Genomic DNA, 19,010 nt, shown 5'->3' with positions numbered 1-19,010 from the left:
GGTCACACAAACAAATTTTACCGATAAACTGACTGTGCAATATCCCGCATTTTAAATCAGACTATACTAAGATACCTAGACAAATAATTCCAAATTGAAAGATTTGTTGAATGTAAACTTTCGAAATGTTTCTATAATCAACCAATTTACAGGAACTTCTCTGTGACTCGTGTCGAAGAGCTGCATTATTGTTGCTAGACTATTACTGGATTATTCTCCTTTGCAATATGACAAGTACTGCTAGTGGAACAGGACCTGCTTACCTCTTCGGAGCACCTAATACCACTCCTGTTCTTTTTATTGAGTTTATTTTGCTAGTGCTTTGATTTTTTTGTTATAGTCTTGTTTTTCTCTGTTCTTGAGTCTGTATATGTTTTCTGTTATTTTAAGTTTGCAGCATTGTTTATGTGGATCGTCATAAACTACTGTTTTACCCCAGTCAATGATTTGAATTTTGACATTATTCAAACGCCGGCGCTTTGGCATTACAATGTATTTTTGCCGATATTTAGTGTTAAAATTAACAAAAATCATTTTAAATTTAACTTTGAAAAAAAAATAATGTCAGACTTTGATATCAGTGAAACCTGTCTAAACCGAACCCTGAATAATTCGAAAACCTGCCTTAACCAGATACTTCTTGACGTCCTCTTGTATCAATTTTAATATGATTTAATCTGGGTAAACCGAACACCTTTCGAAACCGAATAAATGTTAAGTCTGAAAGGGATTCGATTTAGACAGTTTTCACTGTACTTGTCAGTAATAAATACCATAACGGAAATATTTTAACATGACATCCGTTTACATAAAATTAGTTTTGCCCCATAAAGATATGTCAATGTCTAAGTGGCGTAAGCGTTACCATGAATTGCACACCTTCTGCATACCTACTGAAAAAAGAATGAGTAAGGCACCACCTACTACCAACCAAGCATCGGACTTCTACATTTTTGTTACGTTTATTAAGTAATTGAAAAAAGGGACGATAACTGAAACAGGCGAGATAGGTTTGGTACATTTTTTTGTAAAACGGTTGTCCATTAAAACATTGAATACCTAAGCTTACTGATAATGTAAATATAACTTTCTTTAGTTATTAACTGCATATCTTAATTAAATGCCATTTTGACTTTGCATTTACTTTCCTGACGCATTTCTGTGCTCCTATCTGGATGAACATAGTAGTATATCGTTAGTCTGGCATGCGACGCTGGTAATACGAATACTCAATATTTCAGACAATAAAGAAACACTTTAGTCAAATGCACCAACTCACTGTAGTAAGTATAGTACAGTATTTGTTTGGCTTTTGTATACGATTTAAGAAATAAATTCTTTCCTTAAACACGATAAAAGCACCTTCATTAACTGAGCTGACATGATTATATAACTTAGATTATTTTTCGTAATCTAGTATTTGAATACAAAGCTGCGCACAGGAAGTTCATTTTTGTCCAATATATATATATCAATCATTTGAATTTAATATATAGATGATTAACTAATCTACATAATCATTATATGCATTATTGTGCATAGTGGCTAGTGACAAAGTGAATTTGATTTGGTAAGGGTAACTTCCGCCGATTCTCTGTCACTTGCGAGATGACATATGCGATAGAAAAATTCTGTGGAACTACTACAACTCTTTTTGTTTTGTTTTGTTTTTATTTTATTTTATATAAACAAAATGTATTTACACTGTTACGATATCTGGACGGAAAAGTTAAAATAAAAAAGAGAGATAAAAATACAATACTATTTTTATTTTTTGTGACCAAAAAATGCAAATACTGCGATAAATGTTGGAAAGAAATGAACGATAAAAAGGGCCCTCCGACACCACCTGTCTCAAGAACAGGTCATATACAATAACTCCTTACTCACTGAGATATGACTCTGTATATTCATGAGATTCAGCTGAACCCTTTAGAATAGGCATATATGGATAAAGATAGTCAGAGGTTATATCAGCGACTGATCCGGAGTTGCTGTTCTCAGAAGTCTGAGAAAAGAGTTTTGGTGTCATGTAATGAACAACTGGGTCAAGATATCCATCATCTTTATTTTCTATTGCGTCAGTGTTGTTAATTTCTAAATTATCGACCTGTGCTGGTATTTCTTGTTGAAGATTTCTTTCTAGTACATTTTCTTCAATTTCCTCATACTGGTTTTCATACTCCAAATCATTGCTGTTTGTTTGTTGGACGCTTGTCTGTTGTTTTCTACCTCGATGTAATATTATATGTATGGCAATATGTATCATGATGGAAATAACGATGACAATTACTAAAATACCACTTATATAAATATACGATGAGTGTGTGGTCCAAAAGGATTCTATAATGAAATCATTCATATCAATAAACATACATGGATAATATTCTAAATGTACTTAAAGTAATGTTGTGTTATATCTCTGTAAATTTTATCCCACTGAAATGTTTTTTTCCAATGTAGTGTTTTTATCAAATGTGGGTCGAATAATAAGATTTGTTTATATTGAAATTGGAAGTTTCAGAAAATAATTATAAGTTCCATAAGAAAGCAGCCACATTTTGCACAAAATAAAAGAGTTGTGTCTTTTCATTGAATTTTAGTGCTTTCTTTATAATTTTTTTTCTTTAACCGTTGCAGTTATTCAAAAACCAACATTCATTTGTGAGGAAGGATGCATTTGTGGTATGGAATCGATGAAACAAAATTTTGCTGTGCCAATTACTGCATAGGTTCTGCATGGACGCCCTCTTAAAATTTGTGTAATGGTGTTTAAGTGAAGTGCGGGCAATATTCATTTCCTAAAACACTTGAGTTGAATAGGTTGAAAGAATAATTTACTTTTGTTACTTTGTATGTATGATTTTAGTTACTTTATGTTCTTTTTTGTGTATGTCTGTTTTCCATGTCTGGTTTTGTCCCTGGATTACATTCTTTTGATTACCGTTATAACCTTGGTTCCCTTGATTACTCTTTTAAATCAAACAATTTAAAATTATCATGTTTATTATAACATCTTCCTAGAATATGATAAGATCATATGTTCTTGATCTTGTTAAACATAAAGGTTGCACCTGAAGGATAAAACACATACTTAGAAGACATAGGACTTATGGCGATGAAGCTTAGTGTCAAATATGACACCACCCCCTACAAATTAGAAGCTAAGAAAATGTTACCACAACTGTTCGAACGTACAGACGGATCTATTGATGATATAATAGTTGTTGATAAACTGGTCAATATCGTGATATTTAGACTGACTGTCCTACGGGCATTCTTAATATCACGATATTGACCAGTCTGTCAACAACTATTATGTTTATTTCATTGAGGAACCATTTCCTTGACTCTTTTTTCAAATAATTCTTGTGAAATAAATCTCATATTTATCTTATTCTGTTAAGCACTAATGTTATACAACTGGACCATATCTCTTCCGTTCTAAAATACAGTGTTGAAACCAAAACAAACTTCTCACAATAGTACTAGCGTCTTCGTCAATTCCTTGCTGTTGACAAAATGATCTAGATAGTATGTGCTTCCGATTAGCTGCTGTGTATTGCTTGTCGGGCTGAACAAGCCAGTTGCATAATTTACTGGGTTTAAATATCCTGTCGTGCCCAAATTTTAATTTGGGATAATTTTACAGCATTTCGTCCAACAGAATAGATAACCAGTCCAAAACGTAGCCCCGATTAACACTTGGTTTTCTCTGTGAACCATTCGCAGTAAGCATAAACCTCAAAGGAGTCTCTCATTGATTGAAATTGTTTTTAAAGGTAAGCTTATTCTTCGGACACCCCAGTTTACTCTGCCTTGTGGTCGGCTCAGACTGCTTTCTTTGTACATCACAAGGCGTTTCATGCTTTCCGACATAGGTTTTTGTTACTATAGTATTTTTGTCCTTTGCCTACAAGGGGATGTATATCTCTTGCTTATTCGCCTTCAATGCATTCAATTTCAACTTTATTTGTTGGACTCCATATACATTATTAATCAGACTTGGATCGAACTTGGCGATGTCTTTGCTTATTTGGCATTCTAAAAGGTTAGGGATTCTTTTGACTTGGTAGTATTTGGTTACTCTTATGCACGTTTTCGGTCTACTTCTTCATGGATCGGTGCAAAATGTATGGTCCGGTGCAAATACCCCCACATGTGATTTTCTTGCTGACAGGTTCATATAGTGATACATATATACTGGACCCAACTCAGTAGCCAGTGTTTGTCTATGTCGATTTCGAGTTGAAATTACATGTAATAATTAAAAACAAGCCACTATTCCTCTCTGTTATCTTTAACTAAAATCGTATCTAAGACCCTTTGACTTATATCAACCACAGTCGTAACACACTATGGAAAGTCTGTTTGTCCAAACGTGTATCACTTATTGACGTTAATTTCTAAGAAGTTATTGTCTCCTCTTTTAAGGCTTTTTATGGTAATTCTTCTCACACATTCCACTTACTGTCTCTCTACTATTGTACTTTTTCCTGCACTGTTTCCAGCGTTTGATCTTCAGGGAGCCTGCTGATACCGTTTTTTTTAAATTTTGCTTTATTTGTATGAACTACAGTCTTAAGTAAAGAGAGAATTCTCCAACACCAGTTCTTAAGCATGGATTTTAATTTGCCGTGAACAGTACAATCACATGGTTAAAGTCGTTATGTTGTACTTGCCGGCACACAGAAATATTTCTACCCGATCCAATCTTGTGTAGGAGTTTTAGATTTTATACATCGCATCGCATCCACCCCAAATAATTTCAGAAAAAGGATACTTCAGAAACAGTGAAGTCAGCCTAATATCTTAACCTACACACAGAGATTGATGGTAAAGAAAAATTATTGACCGAAATATACGACAAAAGCAGACTTTTCCTTTCCTTTTATTTCTGGCAACATCCCTTCAGCACCTGTGTGTGGAATTTTATATTACATATACTCATACGTTATGCCGTAAATACGCAGATGTTTTGTACCGCACTAGACTTCTTAAAAGTGAGCTTCTGAAACAAGGTTATGTTGCTACAAGATTGAAGTCATCACTACAGAAGAGCTATGGTCGTCATCATGAACTCGCAATCGTGAATTGCTACGGTGTATCTATCTACACCTTGATAACAGATTTGTTCAACTTTTCATAGTTTCCCTTTCCACTTTAGTCTTAACCAGATTTGATATGTTTTGAGGAACTCTTTAGGAAAACAGAGAACGCTTAACCTTCCGGTGTTCGTACATGGCCTCATTTACTTTTATTATTTTGTATGTATTATTTTTGGTTATTTTATGTTCTTTGTCATAGATGTCTGTTTTCCGTGTCATGTCTTTGTCCCTGGATTACATTCTTTAGATTTCTGCAAGATTCTTGATTATTCTGTTTCTATATATGAGATTTCGTTTTGAAATCCACTTCCTGAGGTCAGTTTTCAGGGGACATTCCAGATTGACTTCCTCAGTTGTAAAATGACTTCATAATTTTACCCTTAGCTACCAGAGGCTTAATTCATATCCACTCTGTCACAGAATCGTGAAAGTCTGTTTACGGATTTTATTACCACTTTACCATAGATAAAAGGAGTACAGTAAAATCTGGAATTGCTTGAATATTCATCTTACCTTCCGTGTTTTTTCTTTGTTCTTCGTTTTGTAAGCCTGTCACTTCATCACGTACGACTAAAGTAAGTGATAGCACTGGTCAGATGTAGATTAGCTAAAACCCTTGTTTTAAACATATTTATTGTACACGTATTTTTTGTACAATCTTATCAATTCCACTTTGATACAAATTTTAATGCAATTTTATGTGCTTATACTTTGACAGCTACTGATTTAGGCTTTAATGTTGATTTTATTTGTCCAAAAACTTCTCTCAATGGAACGATCACAATACGACCAGTTTAATTAGACACATATTTTGTGAATCATACAGGGGCATGATAGTTTATAATACACCGAATGTAAAGATATTTTTATAACGAGTAACAATTCGTTGAAACCAAAAAAAATGTTTCACCCTTGTCTTTAGAGTCTACATTTTTGGAGCCGTAATATTTAAACTCATATGTAAAATGAAAAATGTCGCAAAAGAAATTAAGTTTTATTGTAAGTAGAAGAATCGGTAACTAAAAAAATACAATAAATCACGTAAGTATCAAAAATTATACACTTATTAAAGTTACAGTGATTTAAGCTAAATTGTAAGTAAAATTTTATCTTTTCTAGGAAACAAAAGAAATACACATTAAAAGTAACAGTACCTGGACCCCTTGTGGTTGTACTTATGTCCACGCAGCCATCCTTAAAATCACACCTGAAAAAAAAAACTTAAAACATATAAATAAGCTACTTCAAAAAACCTTACGGATTTTCTGAAAGAGAAGATAACATTATACTCGGCGTCACATAAATAAGATACTGTTAAAATTTGAATAAAAATATTGTCTACGACTTTATTGACACTTACCGTCGTTTAAATTGTCTTAAATGACTTGCTCATTCGTTTTGCCAAACGGCTTCTCCCTAAACATTGAATCATTTAATTCCGGTGAGATTTTAATTCTCGGTCCCAATATTTACATTATCAAAAGTCGGCCATGTTTACAGTGATCGGGTTGCTAGGAGATGTTGTTTACGTTTAAATGGTTTGTCCAAAAACCGAAGAACCCAGAATGCATTTCTGCGCTAATTCGGATATCTCGGATTTATTCTACGCAAACATCGTACAACATCGAGAAGTTGATCAAGCAGACGATTGTCACCGGAGTTCGACGGGAACTTACGAACTTCGTTTGTAAACAAATCATCCCGTAGAAACCAACATGGTGGATATTAGTATAGGATTTTCCAGTAAGGATTTGTTACGCACGATTTCAGCCAATGAACGACTCGTTGGAACTATCACGTCATGCATACATGCGAACTATCTTCAGATTAAATAAAAGAGAGACAGCTGTAGCCGTAAGTCCCGACAGTTTAAAAAATAGAGCTTCAAATCGAAAATGTGGTGTATGTGACTTCGAGTACAGATAAAATTGACTTGGAATATCTGTGGCCTGTGGCTTACACTTTGTTGTGTTCATTCTTATTGTAAATTGATTTAGATTGAACAATTTTTTGAATTAATCAGTAGTTAAAGAAGAATGGTATAGCAGATATCAAAGGTTTGAAAAAGAATTTGATAAATGAAATTCAAATGTTTTGCTCAGTAATTTGTCTAACCTTTTTGCAGAATGATTTGTTATTTTACTACTGCACTCCTGACATTACTGTCATATTGTTTTTATGTATACAAGCGTCTCAGAATGTGATGACTCTATTCACTACAATGCTCAGTTGGATCAAATTGATTCAGGGAAGATAATGTAAACTTATGATAGGGTCTGAAAAATTCCCAACGATGTAATAATTTTTTGGTCGTAGCTTGCCGAGTGGTCTAGGGCGCTGGACTTTGTGCAGGCAGTGTCCCGCAAAGGGAACGACCAACAATTTGAATCGCAAATTTGACAGTTCTAAAACCGTTGGGAATTTTTCAGACCCTTCTTTAAGTTTACGTTAACTGTAGTAATTTGATCTAATGGAGCAGTGTAGCGAATAGAGTCGTCACATTCTAAGACGTCTATATATATATATATATATATATATGTGTGTGTGTGTGTGTGTGTGTGTGTGTGTGTGTGTGTGTGTGTAAAGCAGTGCTACATTCCCTTGATAACTCCAGGGTTTTTAAGTTAATTTCTGTGTTTAAAGTCTATCTGTTATAATGATAGCATTTTTGTAATATATTGGAAATAAATATCAAAATGAATTATACAGCACCTGGTATCGAACAAAAAAGTTAGTTGTCTTTAATTGTATCTGTCAGTCAGTTATTTGATGAATAGACTATACCCTGAATAAGTTAGAGTTACCTCTTTTGGTCAGTTTTAAATAGGTAATTTTATAAAAAAAAAAACTCTTTCTGTTACAATAGCAAGAATTGAACTTTCTTTGTATTGTGTGCATTTTATTGACACATCAATTTTTGCCAAATAATGTCATTGTAATCTGCCTAAGAATAAGACTTTTATTACCATTTTCTTATTTTTAACCAAATTTTAAATGCTATTTTATCTTTGTCTGAGTGAAAATAAGTTTGTAACTTTAATGAAAAAAAATAATTGAAGTTTGCAATTCAAAATATTTTTCCATCTTATTTTCAGTGTAAATGTGTTGTACAAGTAGCATTGCCTTATTAAGTCATAAGCTGTTATGGAGTCCTCTGTGTTTTCCTTCTTTTTTGGAGGGTGGGGGTGATGAAGTTATGGCATTCATTTTATGTTTTAGTATGGTTGCAAAAATACTAGTGAAACAAAATAGTAATGGCAAGAGAAAAGAGTATATAAAGGTATTTTTAGAAGAAAAAAAAATTAAAAAATGATTTTTTTGGCAGATCGAAACATACTTTAAATTGAAAGAATTTAAGATCATATAAAACAAGTATATATTTACCTTTCATTACGCTGACAGTAACAGGATGACTGACAGTCTTTACCATAGTGTCCATAAGAGCAATTTTGGCAGAAACCTATTTCTGGTTTATATGTTTGGCCATACGGACACCCTTAAAGAAATAGGCATATGCTAACTAATTTAGTTGTGTGAACGAATTCATGAATTAAAACAAAAACATATTACGACAAAGACAATCCTTACCAAACAGAAAACAAAACTAATACAATTACAGGAACCAATGTACAACTAGGTTACAAAACACTAACTTACCACAAACTCCCTGTGTCTCTACGAAAGGACGACAACAGTAATAGATCGTTATTTCGTTTTCACCATTTTTCCTGTAAAGAGTTATTATGTATATATACTTTCTTGTATACTTTATTTCTGCTAAACCTATGTAGAAACATTGGTATACATATAAACATGCATATTTTACAATATTAATGTACAAATAGCCAACTGACAAAAAAGTAAGAAAGATAAAATAGTGAGGAACATCGTTTGAAGTATAAATGACTAACTTACAAAAAAATTAATGTAATTTCACAATTTTCAACGTTACACCGTGTTGAACCAGACTCCATGAATAATTGGCCCGAACATGCCCAAGTTATCATTAATGGCGATCAAGAGTACTAAAAGGTTTGACCTGTAGTCGGATGTTAAACAATCAATCAATCAATTTAATTCGCAGGACAACATTCACCTGAAAACACTGCAGAAGGAACCAAATGATTACTATGAGCGAAAAGATCGATTCTTGTGAAATATACGGGGAAATTATAAGATATGTAAATTATTTTTTTATGAATAATAACACAAAAGGTAAATTGTTATAATTCTTCTTATGATATTATCCACACGTGAACACGTGTTATCTTTGTAGGTATCATTTACTGGTTGAGAAAGTGACGTCAGTCAGCGGTATCAGTGTTCTTGTAAGTTTTTGTATTAAGCATGGTAAAATCTAACCTTCGAATTACTATTAATTCCCATAATCCGTATCATAACCTCTAAGTAAGCATTATCATTATCCTCGAACAAACAATTCCGCATTTTGTCTCCCACATATATTGTCTTATATCAATATTTAATAAAATGTTGGATGGGCTCGATTTCCTTAGAGATCCGTTCAGAGGGAAAACTAGTATGGATTTAAAGTGAAGTGTAAACAGATATAAACCAGATTCTAAATAACAGCACATAACTAACTAAGAAATGTTTTATGTTTGAAAGCATAGTGGATTCTGCATAATGTTTGCTTGCAATATCACAAAATATACATGGTTTTGAATATGGAATAACCATGATGCCGATTGATCTGCCATTTAGATAATTGTTTATTATTTATGCGAGGTATTTGACTTCTTGGTTTTGTCTTGAAAATTAGTTCCTTCTGTCGATTGAAATGTTTTGTGAATGTTTTACGAGCTTGTAGTTTCGAAAACCTTGTTGAAGTAAAACCAAATTGATAATTAATAATAATGAATGAAAAATTATCCATTTTATCGTAAAATTTAGTAATAAGCTTGCCATTATTAATATCAGTACTTAGATCAAGACACGCGCATCACTTGGGTTGATATTTTCATCCAGGTGGAATTGTTGTCCCTTTGACAAACCTATCATCGTTATATGTTGATTATTATCATTATTATCAAACAGTTTCAAATTTTGTACGGCTAATGGAAATTCTAAAAAATTTGCATTCCTCCAGAAAGGTGTGTTATCTATTGACTTGTATTTTACATAGTTTGGTTAAGAGTTGATAAAGGCCATTTTTGTTTTTAAAAAGCAATTTCTTCACTTTTCAAAAACATTAAAAATATAATTTTGTAAAGCACACACTCTCGGCTTTATATTGGCTATTTTTGATGAACATACACACATATCATGAATTTACAATCATGTATATATTAAGGTTAAATGAGTTTTAATAATTCACAGAGAAACTGTAATTTAATCCTACAGTTTTAAGTAGTGAAATTGGCAGTAAAAGCAACAAATGCAAAAGCATATAACATAAATCAAACAGTTAATACTGTTGAGAGAAACAAGAAAGACTCCACATCAAAGGTAAAATCCATGGAAAACAAAACGATGATAATCCTTTGAAATCAAACTAAAAGTAAACATTTCCTGAATTTTTTTCTTCTAGTACGTTGATGACAAAGAGCACAAGAATATTAATTTAAAACAAAAACTGTGACTTATAAATTAGTACAACAGTAATCGTACGTGTGTCCTTCTGTTCGACTATTATCCAATTCTCCTGACCTTCTTTCAAACATCTGCGTATTTTGAGTGAGATATACGACCAGACATACCAACATAACTCTAGTTATGGGGATTATTAAAAAAAGATAAAAAGTGAAGTTTTGCCTGAGGGATTTTCCTAAATGTTACTAAATACTTTATTTCCCCCTTCCCCGTGTGATGCGAAAGAAAAGTAAATGACAAAGGAAATTTATTTAGGAACAAATTTGACTTTTATTTGTTTTTTGAGTTCAGAATGGTCCAATTTTATCCATCGCAGAATACTTAAAAAGTGCTTAAAAAGTAAATGACCTTATTATTTAAAACCAAAAAACAATGATAAAATAAATGTAAAATACAAAAGTACCACTCTCATAATGTTGCGAATTTCGATATGCTCTACACGTATTTCAAGGTGTAATCTCCCATTGAATACAAATGACGATTTTAATCTAAAAAATTATTACCAAGAAGTTCTAAAATCCAAAAGTATAGAAATAGAAAGCAAATTCGAGAACTTCTACCTTGTGCTATCCAAGAGATTAAGTCATGGTGTTTCATGAATTTGAAATATGTATTATTTATCAAAGATGAAAATATTTCATCAGCGTGTCACATTCTCAGACAAGCTTCTCATTTTAAATAAAACGACAGCGAAAAATTATCAGTTGATCGCCATTTTATGATAAAATCTGTATATTGACAGAATATCTACATTTTACCCAAACATCTCAAATGCTTCAGCAAAACTACAGTAAGTGCAAGAAGTGGAAAAGATGACGCCAAGATAAAATGAGGGCCTGTCATCTTTGCAATGTCAGTCATAAAAAAAATATTAACACAGGAGCTTACTACAACCATCAAATGTGCAGACAATCTAGTATGTAACTAGTCGAGTTGCATATTTGACAGTGGAAGCAAGTCTTTGTCCATGAACATTCAAGTGATCTGTCCTTTCTACTTTGGTGATACCCTTTTGACTCTGATCAAACCTTCCGCGTAAATCATCCCATCAATGTACTCGAAGTAAATATATAAATATATATTAATAAATACCTTTGTACAATTTTGTGAAATAAAATGTTGTCTAACTGTCCTTGTTAAATAACACTATAACAATAAAGTTGAAAAAGATTACACTTTCTGTGTGTCCGTTACACCCTTAATTTCGTGCATTATAAATCTGTGATAATTGGTTTGCACTCATATGTGGTATTTTTAATACATTATGGACTGAGGGGTTTCTTAACGCCCTTTGCTATCATTTGTGGTCTCTCATGGACAGTGTAAAGCATCGAAGCGTTCACACAGTCCCTGGGCAAAGTCATACAATGTACCTGTAAATGAAGGTCATGGTGTTTTCGGGGAAATTAGTTCTAGAATTCTAGTAGTCTTTCTGAAATTTACATAGAATGTACCACATGATTTAGTATTGTCTCATATGGTAAAACAAGGGTTATGCGATAAATTAAAACAGTCATGCTGTAAGAAAGTTTTTGATACTGCTAAATGTTTGAATTTTAGAACAGTTAAATGTAGTCATAATTTGAAATAATATATATTTTATTGATCGGCCTTTTGACCTAAGAAAAAGTTTTTGTAAGTATAGTTGTTTGCATCACATAACGCTTCATTCAAAAAAAAATATTTATTGGACATTTGTATTAAATGTAAAAAACATGTATTTTTGATGTCTTATTCTGTGTGTGGTAGATTTTATTGTTAATCTGTATATATTATACTCCCTTGCTTGAAAACCAGGATGTTTATGGTGATCGTGCTGTCCGTCCGTTTGTGCGTCTTCAGTTTTCATGCTAGTAACTTATTTCAATTCATTTAATTACCATTGCATCAAGACATCCCTAAAGTCATTCATTTTGCGAAACAAAATTAGAGGCATTCTAACATAGAAAAAGCGGTAGCCTTTCATTCATACACAAGAAAAAGTTCATTGCCACAACTGAGGTAAAGTACTTAACAACTCAAACTGCCCTAACACTTTTTAACAGTATGTACTACATTGTATCAATTAACAGATATGAATGTATAACTTCTGTTATCAACAGGAGACTGGTAGTAAGACACCAACTTAAGAAACATATTTTTTACCTGGATTTGGTTAGGGGGGTGGTCATTTCTAAAAAAGTTTCTGATTTTTTTATCCCCGTGATATTTTTTATCTCCAATGTACTTTTGCATAAAAACTCGATCCACCTGATACCAAAAATTATAAGGTCCCTGATTTTCCAAAATTGTAGAGCCATTTATATAACTTACCCCTGTCTTGATCAGAGCACTCACCAAGATTATTCATTTCTACAGAAACGGATAAAAATATTCTCTAGGGGATAATTTACATATATTCAAAATAAAACTAAGTGACTTAAGGTAGATCATACATATTTTTAGTAGATAAATTTGCCTAGTTTTTTCTTAAAGATGGCATTAAATGAACATACTTTAGAATTTTAATCTTAAAAAACATAGATCACTGAACCTAATTTTGAGATACTTGAGCCTTCTCACTATATATGTATTATATGGCTTTTTAAGGGAATTTTCAATATTTCGCAAACTTCTAAATGGTGGTAGATAACATTTCTTATAACTTTATATGAAGAACACTTAGTTGACATTCTTGCATATTCAAAACGAAAATGTGCGTTACAAACTTTTTTTGCAATATTAAATAAACTTAAATTTCAAATGGACATTTTCCTTCCAATTATCTACCTTTGAAAGATTTTCCCGCGATTTATCTCCCCTTGAAAGAAGCTATTGTAAAAAAAAGTTTTTAATTTTACCATTCTAATTTTCACTTCATTTCAAACACTATTAGTTTATAGAAAACGTATATGTCTGTATGATTTCGCAAGATGACAGAAAAGAATGCTCCGTGTAATAGGTATGATCTACCTTAAGTACTAAAGGATTATAGACTATAAGACCGAGACAAGAAAGACATGTTTGTTTGTTTGTTGGGGTTTAACGTCCGAGCAGCAATATTTCAGCTATATTCAGCCGATGAACATGAAATTGATGATAAAATGAACATGAAATGATGATGAAATGAAATAGGGATGGGACACAAGGACAATGGGGTCCACAAATTTTGATTGCCACTGGAAATAGGGAGAGATGGGTAGGGACGGGCAATTTAGCCTCTTGTAGCGGAGCCTTATGGTTCCTACTCCGGGAGAATACCACAGTATTGTTCTTTGACATGCAAGGAATGTGGCATCTTTCGCAACACAGTCCACCACTATGGTTTGCAGTCAGGTTTTCCGTATTTAAGCCTGACAACCCCAGCATGCAACACGCCAGGGGTACCACATTCCACCACCTGGGGCCCACATCCCAGTTGCTCTGGTGCAGAGTGCCCTAGCCCCCGGTTAGGGTTCTGAGCACTATGCAGTCGCCTTTTACGACAAGCTTAGCGCTGCTGCAGGGGCAGAGAGAAATGTAGCAAAAATATGACTTCTTGTCGTTACTTTGACAAAGAGACAGCAAAATATTTTAAATCACATTTTACAAAAACAAAACAAAAATCAACAATACCATGGGAGAAATTAGCATTTCTAACACATGCACAGACGATAGAACAGAAAAACCAGATTGTATATCCAGCGAGAAAGAACCGGAAAAGACATTCTTGGTGACAGTTCTTATGGGGATAACTCCGACCTCTTTGATTTTATAACTGTACAAATTTAAGCATCAGATCGATAATAGTTGAATAAATGAAAGTATATACAAGGCAAGTGATATATGTACATTGTTCTAACTGTAAAAAAAGTTGTATGGCTTGATTGACAATTCTTCATTAGAGATGCCTTTTTAATGAGAATTATCAAAAATAAGTTCTTATCTTTCTTGAGTTGCTGCATCGTGTGATTAAAAAAATAATTACCCCCTCCTTTTGCCATTTAAACGAAACTAAATAATATAGATAAATAATTGAAACCCCCCACCAACCCCCTTACTACAAAATAAGTCAAACAACACTTATCCCATTTTTCCATCACAGAAAAAAACTGTATCCCCTATATTTTGACCTATCCCCGCATCACAGATAAAAAAAATGACCCCCTACATTTTGACCTGCCCGGCCCTACCCCATACCAATTGAAAAATGATACGTCCGTGAATTGTGAAAGCCAAATGTCTAAAAATACGAACTGGGTTACATGAACTATCTGAGATTGTGAATAACTTCAAATCATTCAGTAGTTAAACATTTTTTAAATTAAATGACCGAGAAAACATCTACATCCAATCGGCCGTGCAGGTCCGGGTGTTAAAAGAATAAGCCTGCAGCAGCGCTAATCTTGTCGTATAAGGCAACTAAATAGTGCTCAGAAACCTAGCCGGGGGCTAGGCGCTCTGACCACAGAGCAACTGGGATGTGTACCCCAGGTGGTGGAATGGGGTACCCCTGGCGTGTTGCATGCTGGGGTTGTCAGGCTATAATACGGAAAACCTGACCGCAAACCATAGTGGTGCACCGTGTTGGGAAAGATGCCACGTTCCTCGCACATTAAAAAACCCTGCTGTGGTATTCGATAGGAGTAGGAACCTTTGCGCTCCGCCACAGGAGGCTAAATTGCCCAACCTTACCCATCCCCCCTTTTTCCAGTGGCCATCAAAATTTGTCGACCCTATTATCCTTGTGACCCCTCTTTTTTTCTTCATTTCATTTCATTTTATCATCCATTTCATGTTCATTGTCTGAATATAGCTGAAATAATGCTGCTCGGACGTTAAACCCCAAACAAACAAACAAACCAATCGGTTTCAAAAAATAATCCTGGAAAACAAACTCAAAAACTAAATGACAACGGTACGCAAGCTTTTTTGGAAAGCTTATACTTGTATTATGGATATTATATCAAGTTGTGTGACTATTAAACCCAGCGTTAGCACGAGTAAAACTAAAATTTATCGTATTGCCATATCGCAATTGCATGTTCCTTGTCAACTCTTGTATTCATATATTTCCCACATTTGCAACATGCAAGTTCAAGTACACATTTACAACGATTCTTAGTGAACAACTAAGTAGATATTTCTAAAATTCCAGGAGGCGCTTTGCATTCCGGTACACTAAGTGCACGATCCTGGTTGTATTTTCTTGTAAAGGGCCAAACATCCATTGATTGTTTCCTTGGTTAAATATACAAATTGAAATTGGCCAAACGATTCAAATACAACATAAACTATATACAGAGAAATTATAATACCAGTAAAACAAGATTACCTTCTTCTTGAGCAAACACGGGATTGTTCGTCTGTTCGGGAACAACAAACAACGAAAAGAAATATGTACAATCGCATTGAACGAACAACCATTTTGAAATTTTAATTTGATAAGGAAATTTTTCCTTGTACTTGGCTAAGCAAATTAATTGCACACTCAAATTGTGTGCGGAAATAGTACATTGTATGTTTATCTATTGTTCAATAAATAAGGCTTTTGGTTATGTTGCCGGTTTGAATTCTTACCATGCATGAAATGACTGCTTCCCCGCACTCTTGAAAAAGTGATTTTTAATTTTATTCAAATTCCAACTACTTTGGTATAACACAATGCGTAAAATCAATAAATGACGATCATTGGACTATCCGACATGCTTCCAAATACAGGCGGGCATATATCTAGAATCATCAAACGGGTCGTTATTCACAGCATGCAAGACGATACATTTAAAATGGTGAAGTCTGTCGTTTCATTTTTTAAATTGTTTTCACGGCACCAGTAAGTATTAGTAAGTAAGTAAGAATAACCAGTAAAAGGAAATCAATTTAAGTTATATCTAGACGACCATAAACATTATATCCTATGAATTCTTCAAAATGGACAAAGAGCAGCATTATATTTCTTGGATGCTCAAACGTTTCCTATATTTCATTTCATGCCCGCAAGATGAGTTCATTCTATACTTTTTAATTCAATCGAGTACTAGATTTAGTCCACAAATGAGTCCACGTTTGTGAAATGTAAGTGGCGAAAACTCAACACTGGTACAAATAGATTGTGGCGCAAAAGGACGCAAATTTGTCATGGACGGATATTGCCATTATGAAATAAAAAAAACATGTACTTTTCTGTTGAATCACATTTACTAAGAGTTTAAAGTTTCAAGAAATTTTTGTCATTAATAATATCCTCAGATGTCTGTAATGGCTCTCGGTGCTGCATCGGGACATTACAGCCATCAGAGGCCATTATCAATACCTTGGGCATGTTACAGGGTCAATATGGAAAATGCCGTATATTAATACTATAATACCAGTTTATGTGTATATATCGCAAATTATCGCTAGGTTCATATAAACATGAACGCATAATGCATAGATGCATATCAATCATCAATCTTGAAAACCGTTGACGCATGCATAAACCATAGTCGTTTAAACCATTGACGCATAAACCATAAAATAATTGACATGAAAATTACAAGGAAAATATAAAATATACGCAAGTCACAATATTAAAACACAAACAAACCTAAAAACAACAAAGAACATAAAAATAACCAAAATAATTCGTACAAAGTAACAACTACAGGTAGCTTTTGTAACACCCACCTAGTGGATCAAAAAAATTCGAGGCCGAGTTAGACGAAAGTGGGAAGAAACCATGATATGCTGAACACATCGGTTCTCATTTTACAGATGGATACGTTGCAAAGGCCCACGAAAGAGTTCATGATTCACTTGAAAGTTTTCTTATACTTTTGATCTTGTCATTGCACCAGTAAGGTAATGCAGCACCTTGCCTCCGTATCCAGTCCTAAGTATTTCTCTCTTTCCCTTAGGGCAGGACTATTCGTTGGATGGTAGACTTATTTTGTAAAGGGAGTATAGTAAAGTGAGAGGTAAAGAAAAGAGTTTATTTTGAATGACTGTGATGAACTCAAAGAGATTTTTGTACGAAAGGAAGAAGACCATCTATGGAGACATCATGTATCTTACATGTAGGTAATTAAGGTATAGTTGCGACGACTATGACTCCTTATCTGTCTTCGGTATGTTTTCTAGGTAAATGTGTGTATTTAACAACAATTTAGAATTTCGGCTAATTTCAGAATATTATGTTTATCTTATGAGAGGCTTTCATCTTTATTCTTTTATTTAGCAAAAAGGCGGGGTAGGAGTAACGTGAGAGATAGTCATATCATATATACATGCAGTATTATTCAAATGTTTTAGTTCGTTTGATGGTATGAGAACCGATTAATTCTTAGAAACTGATGGTAAAAGAAAACTATTGACCAAACTTTACGACAAACGTGATGACTTTTCATTCAGAATTGTCAACTTTCCTTTCATCTGTGGCAACATCCCTTCGGCTCCTGCATATGGAGGATTCATATAACAACTCATACGTTAAGCCAGAGCTTGCCGAAACTACGCAGACTTTTTGTGTCGCGTTAGAACTCTAACAAATAGGTTTCTGGAACAAGGTTATGTTGCTACAAGATTGAAGTCATCACTACAGAAGTTTTTGGTCGTTATCATGAACTCGTGGATCGTTATGGTGTATCCATCTGCACCATGAGAACTGATTTATTCAACGGGTCATAGTTTTCCTTTCCTCGTTTGTCTACTCCGGATTTGACTTTTTATGAGCAACTCAGCGGGTGTTTCTAGAAAAGCAGAGGACGCTTACCCTACCGGTGCACCTGGTCCATGCTCCCAGTTTTTAGTAGAGTCCGAGTTGCTCATTTGCTTTTGTTACTTTGTATGTATGATTTTAGTTACTTTGTTGTGTATGTCTGTTTCCCATGTTTGGTCTTTGTCCCTGGATTACATTATTTTGATTACCGCTATAACGTTGGTTCCCTTGATTAATCTCCGTAGTCAAGATCAAGCTTTGTAACCTGTTTGTAATTTTTGACCGAGTATTATTTTGTGATACAATTCGCTATTCCACCATTTTTTTTATTTAGTTCTGACATTTTCCCGAAACTCGATTTTACTTGTTTTCAGTCATATGCATTCTTCGGATTGTTTTCACTTAAATTGTTGTCGTTTTCATCATGCATGCTGGTCCTATTTAAAGTTCTAATTTTATTCTTTGAACTGGACTTTTTTTCATTGCCTTATATGGAGAGATGTTTCCATAAACAAATAGCTTCATTAGTGGACTTTTAGATATAATGAGATGTCGAATTGTCATGTGTTTTTAATAATTATTCCTGCCAATAACCACTTTAGAATTCTGAAATAGGTGAAGTACCAATCATATGATCG

At 33.7% G+C, this 19,010-nt stretch overlaps 1 protein-coding gene across 1 annotated transcript; it reads right to left on the bottom strand.

Annotated features, from left to right (window-relative positions):
- Window positions 1–1,754: 1,754 nt before the first annotated feature.
- Window positions 1,755–16,124, bottom strand: LOC148604511 (uncharacterized). Its single transcript, XM_088550973.1, has 6 exons — window positions 16,012–16,124; window positions 8,766–8,836; window positions 8,493–8,604; window positions 6,263–6,315; window positions 5,622–5,678; window positions 1,755–2,343 (listed from the first exon to the last, which is right to left on the bottom strand). The coding sequence occupies exons 1-6, from the start codon at window positions 16,101–16,103 to the stop codon at window positions 1,883–1,885; spliced, it is 846 nt and encodes a 281-aa protein (XP_088407099.1). The 5' UTR covers window positions 16,104–16,124; the 3' UTR covers window positions 1,755–1,882.
- Window positions 16,125–19,010: the final 2,886 nt, after the last annotated feature.

This window comes from Perna viridis, chromosome 10 (assembly GCF_037379345.1).
Source record: "Perna viridis isolate PV_CMFRI_1.1 ecotype Kerala chromosome 10, ASM3737934v1, whole genome shotgun sequence".
Lineage (NCBI taxonomy): Eukaryota > Metazoa > Mollusca > Bivalvia > Mytilida > Mytilidae > Perna > Perna viridis.
The sequence above is the reverse complement of the archived record's forward strand: the minus strand, read 5'-3'. Positions and strand labels throughout refer to the sequence as shown.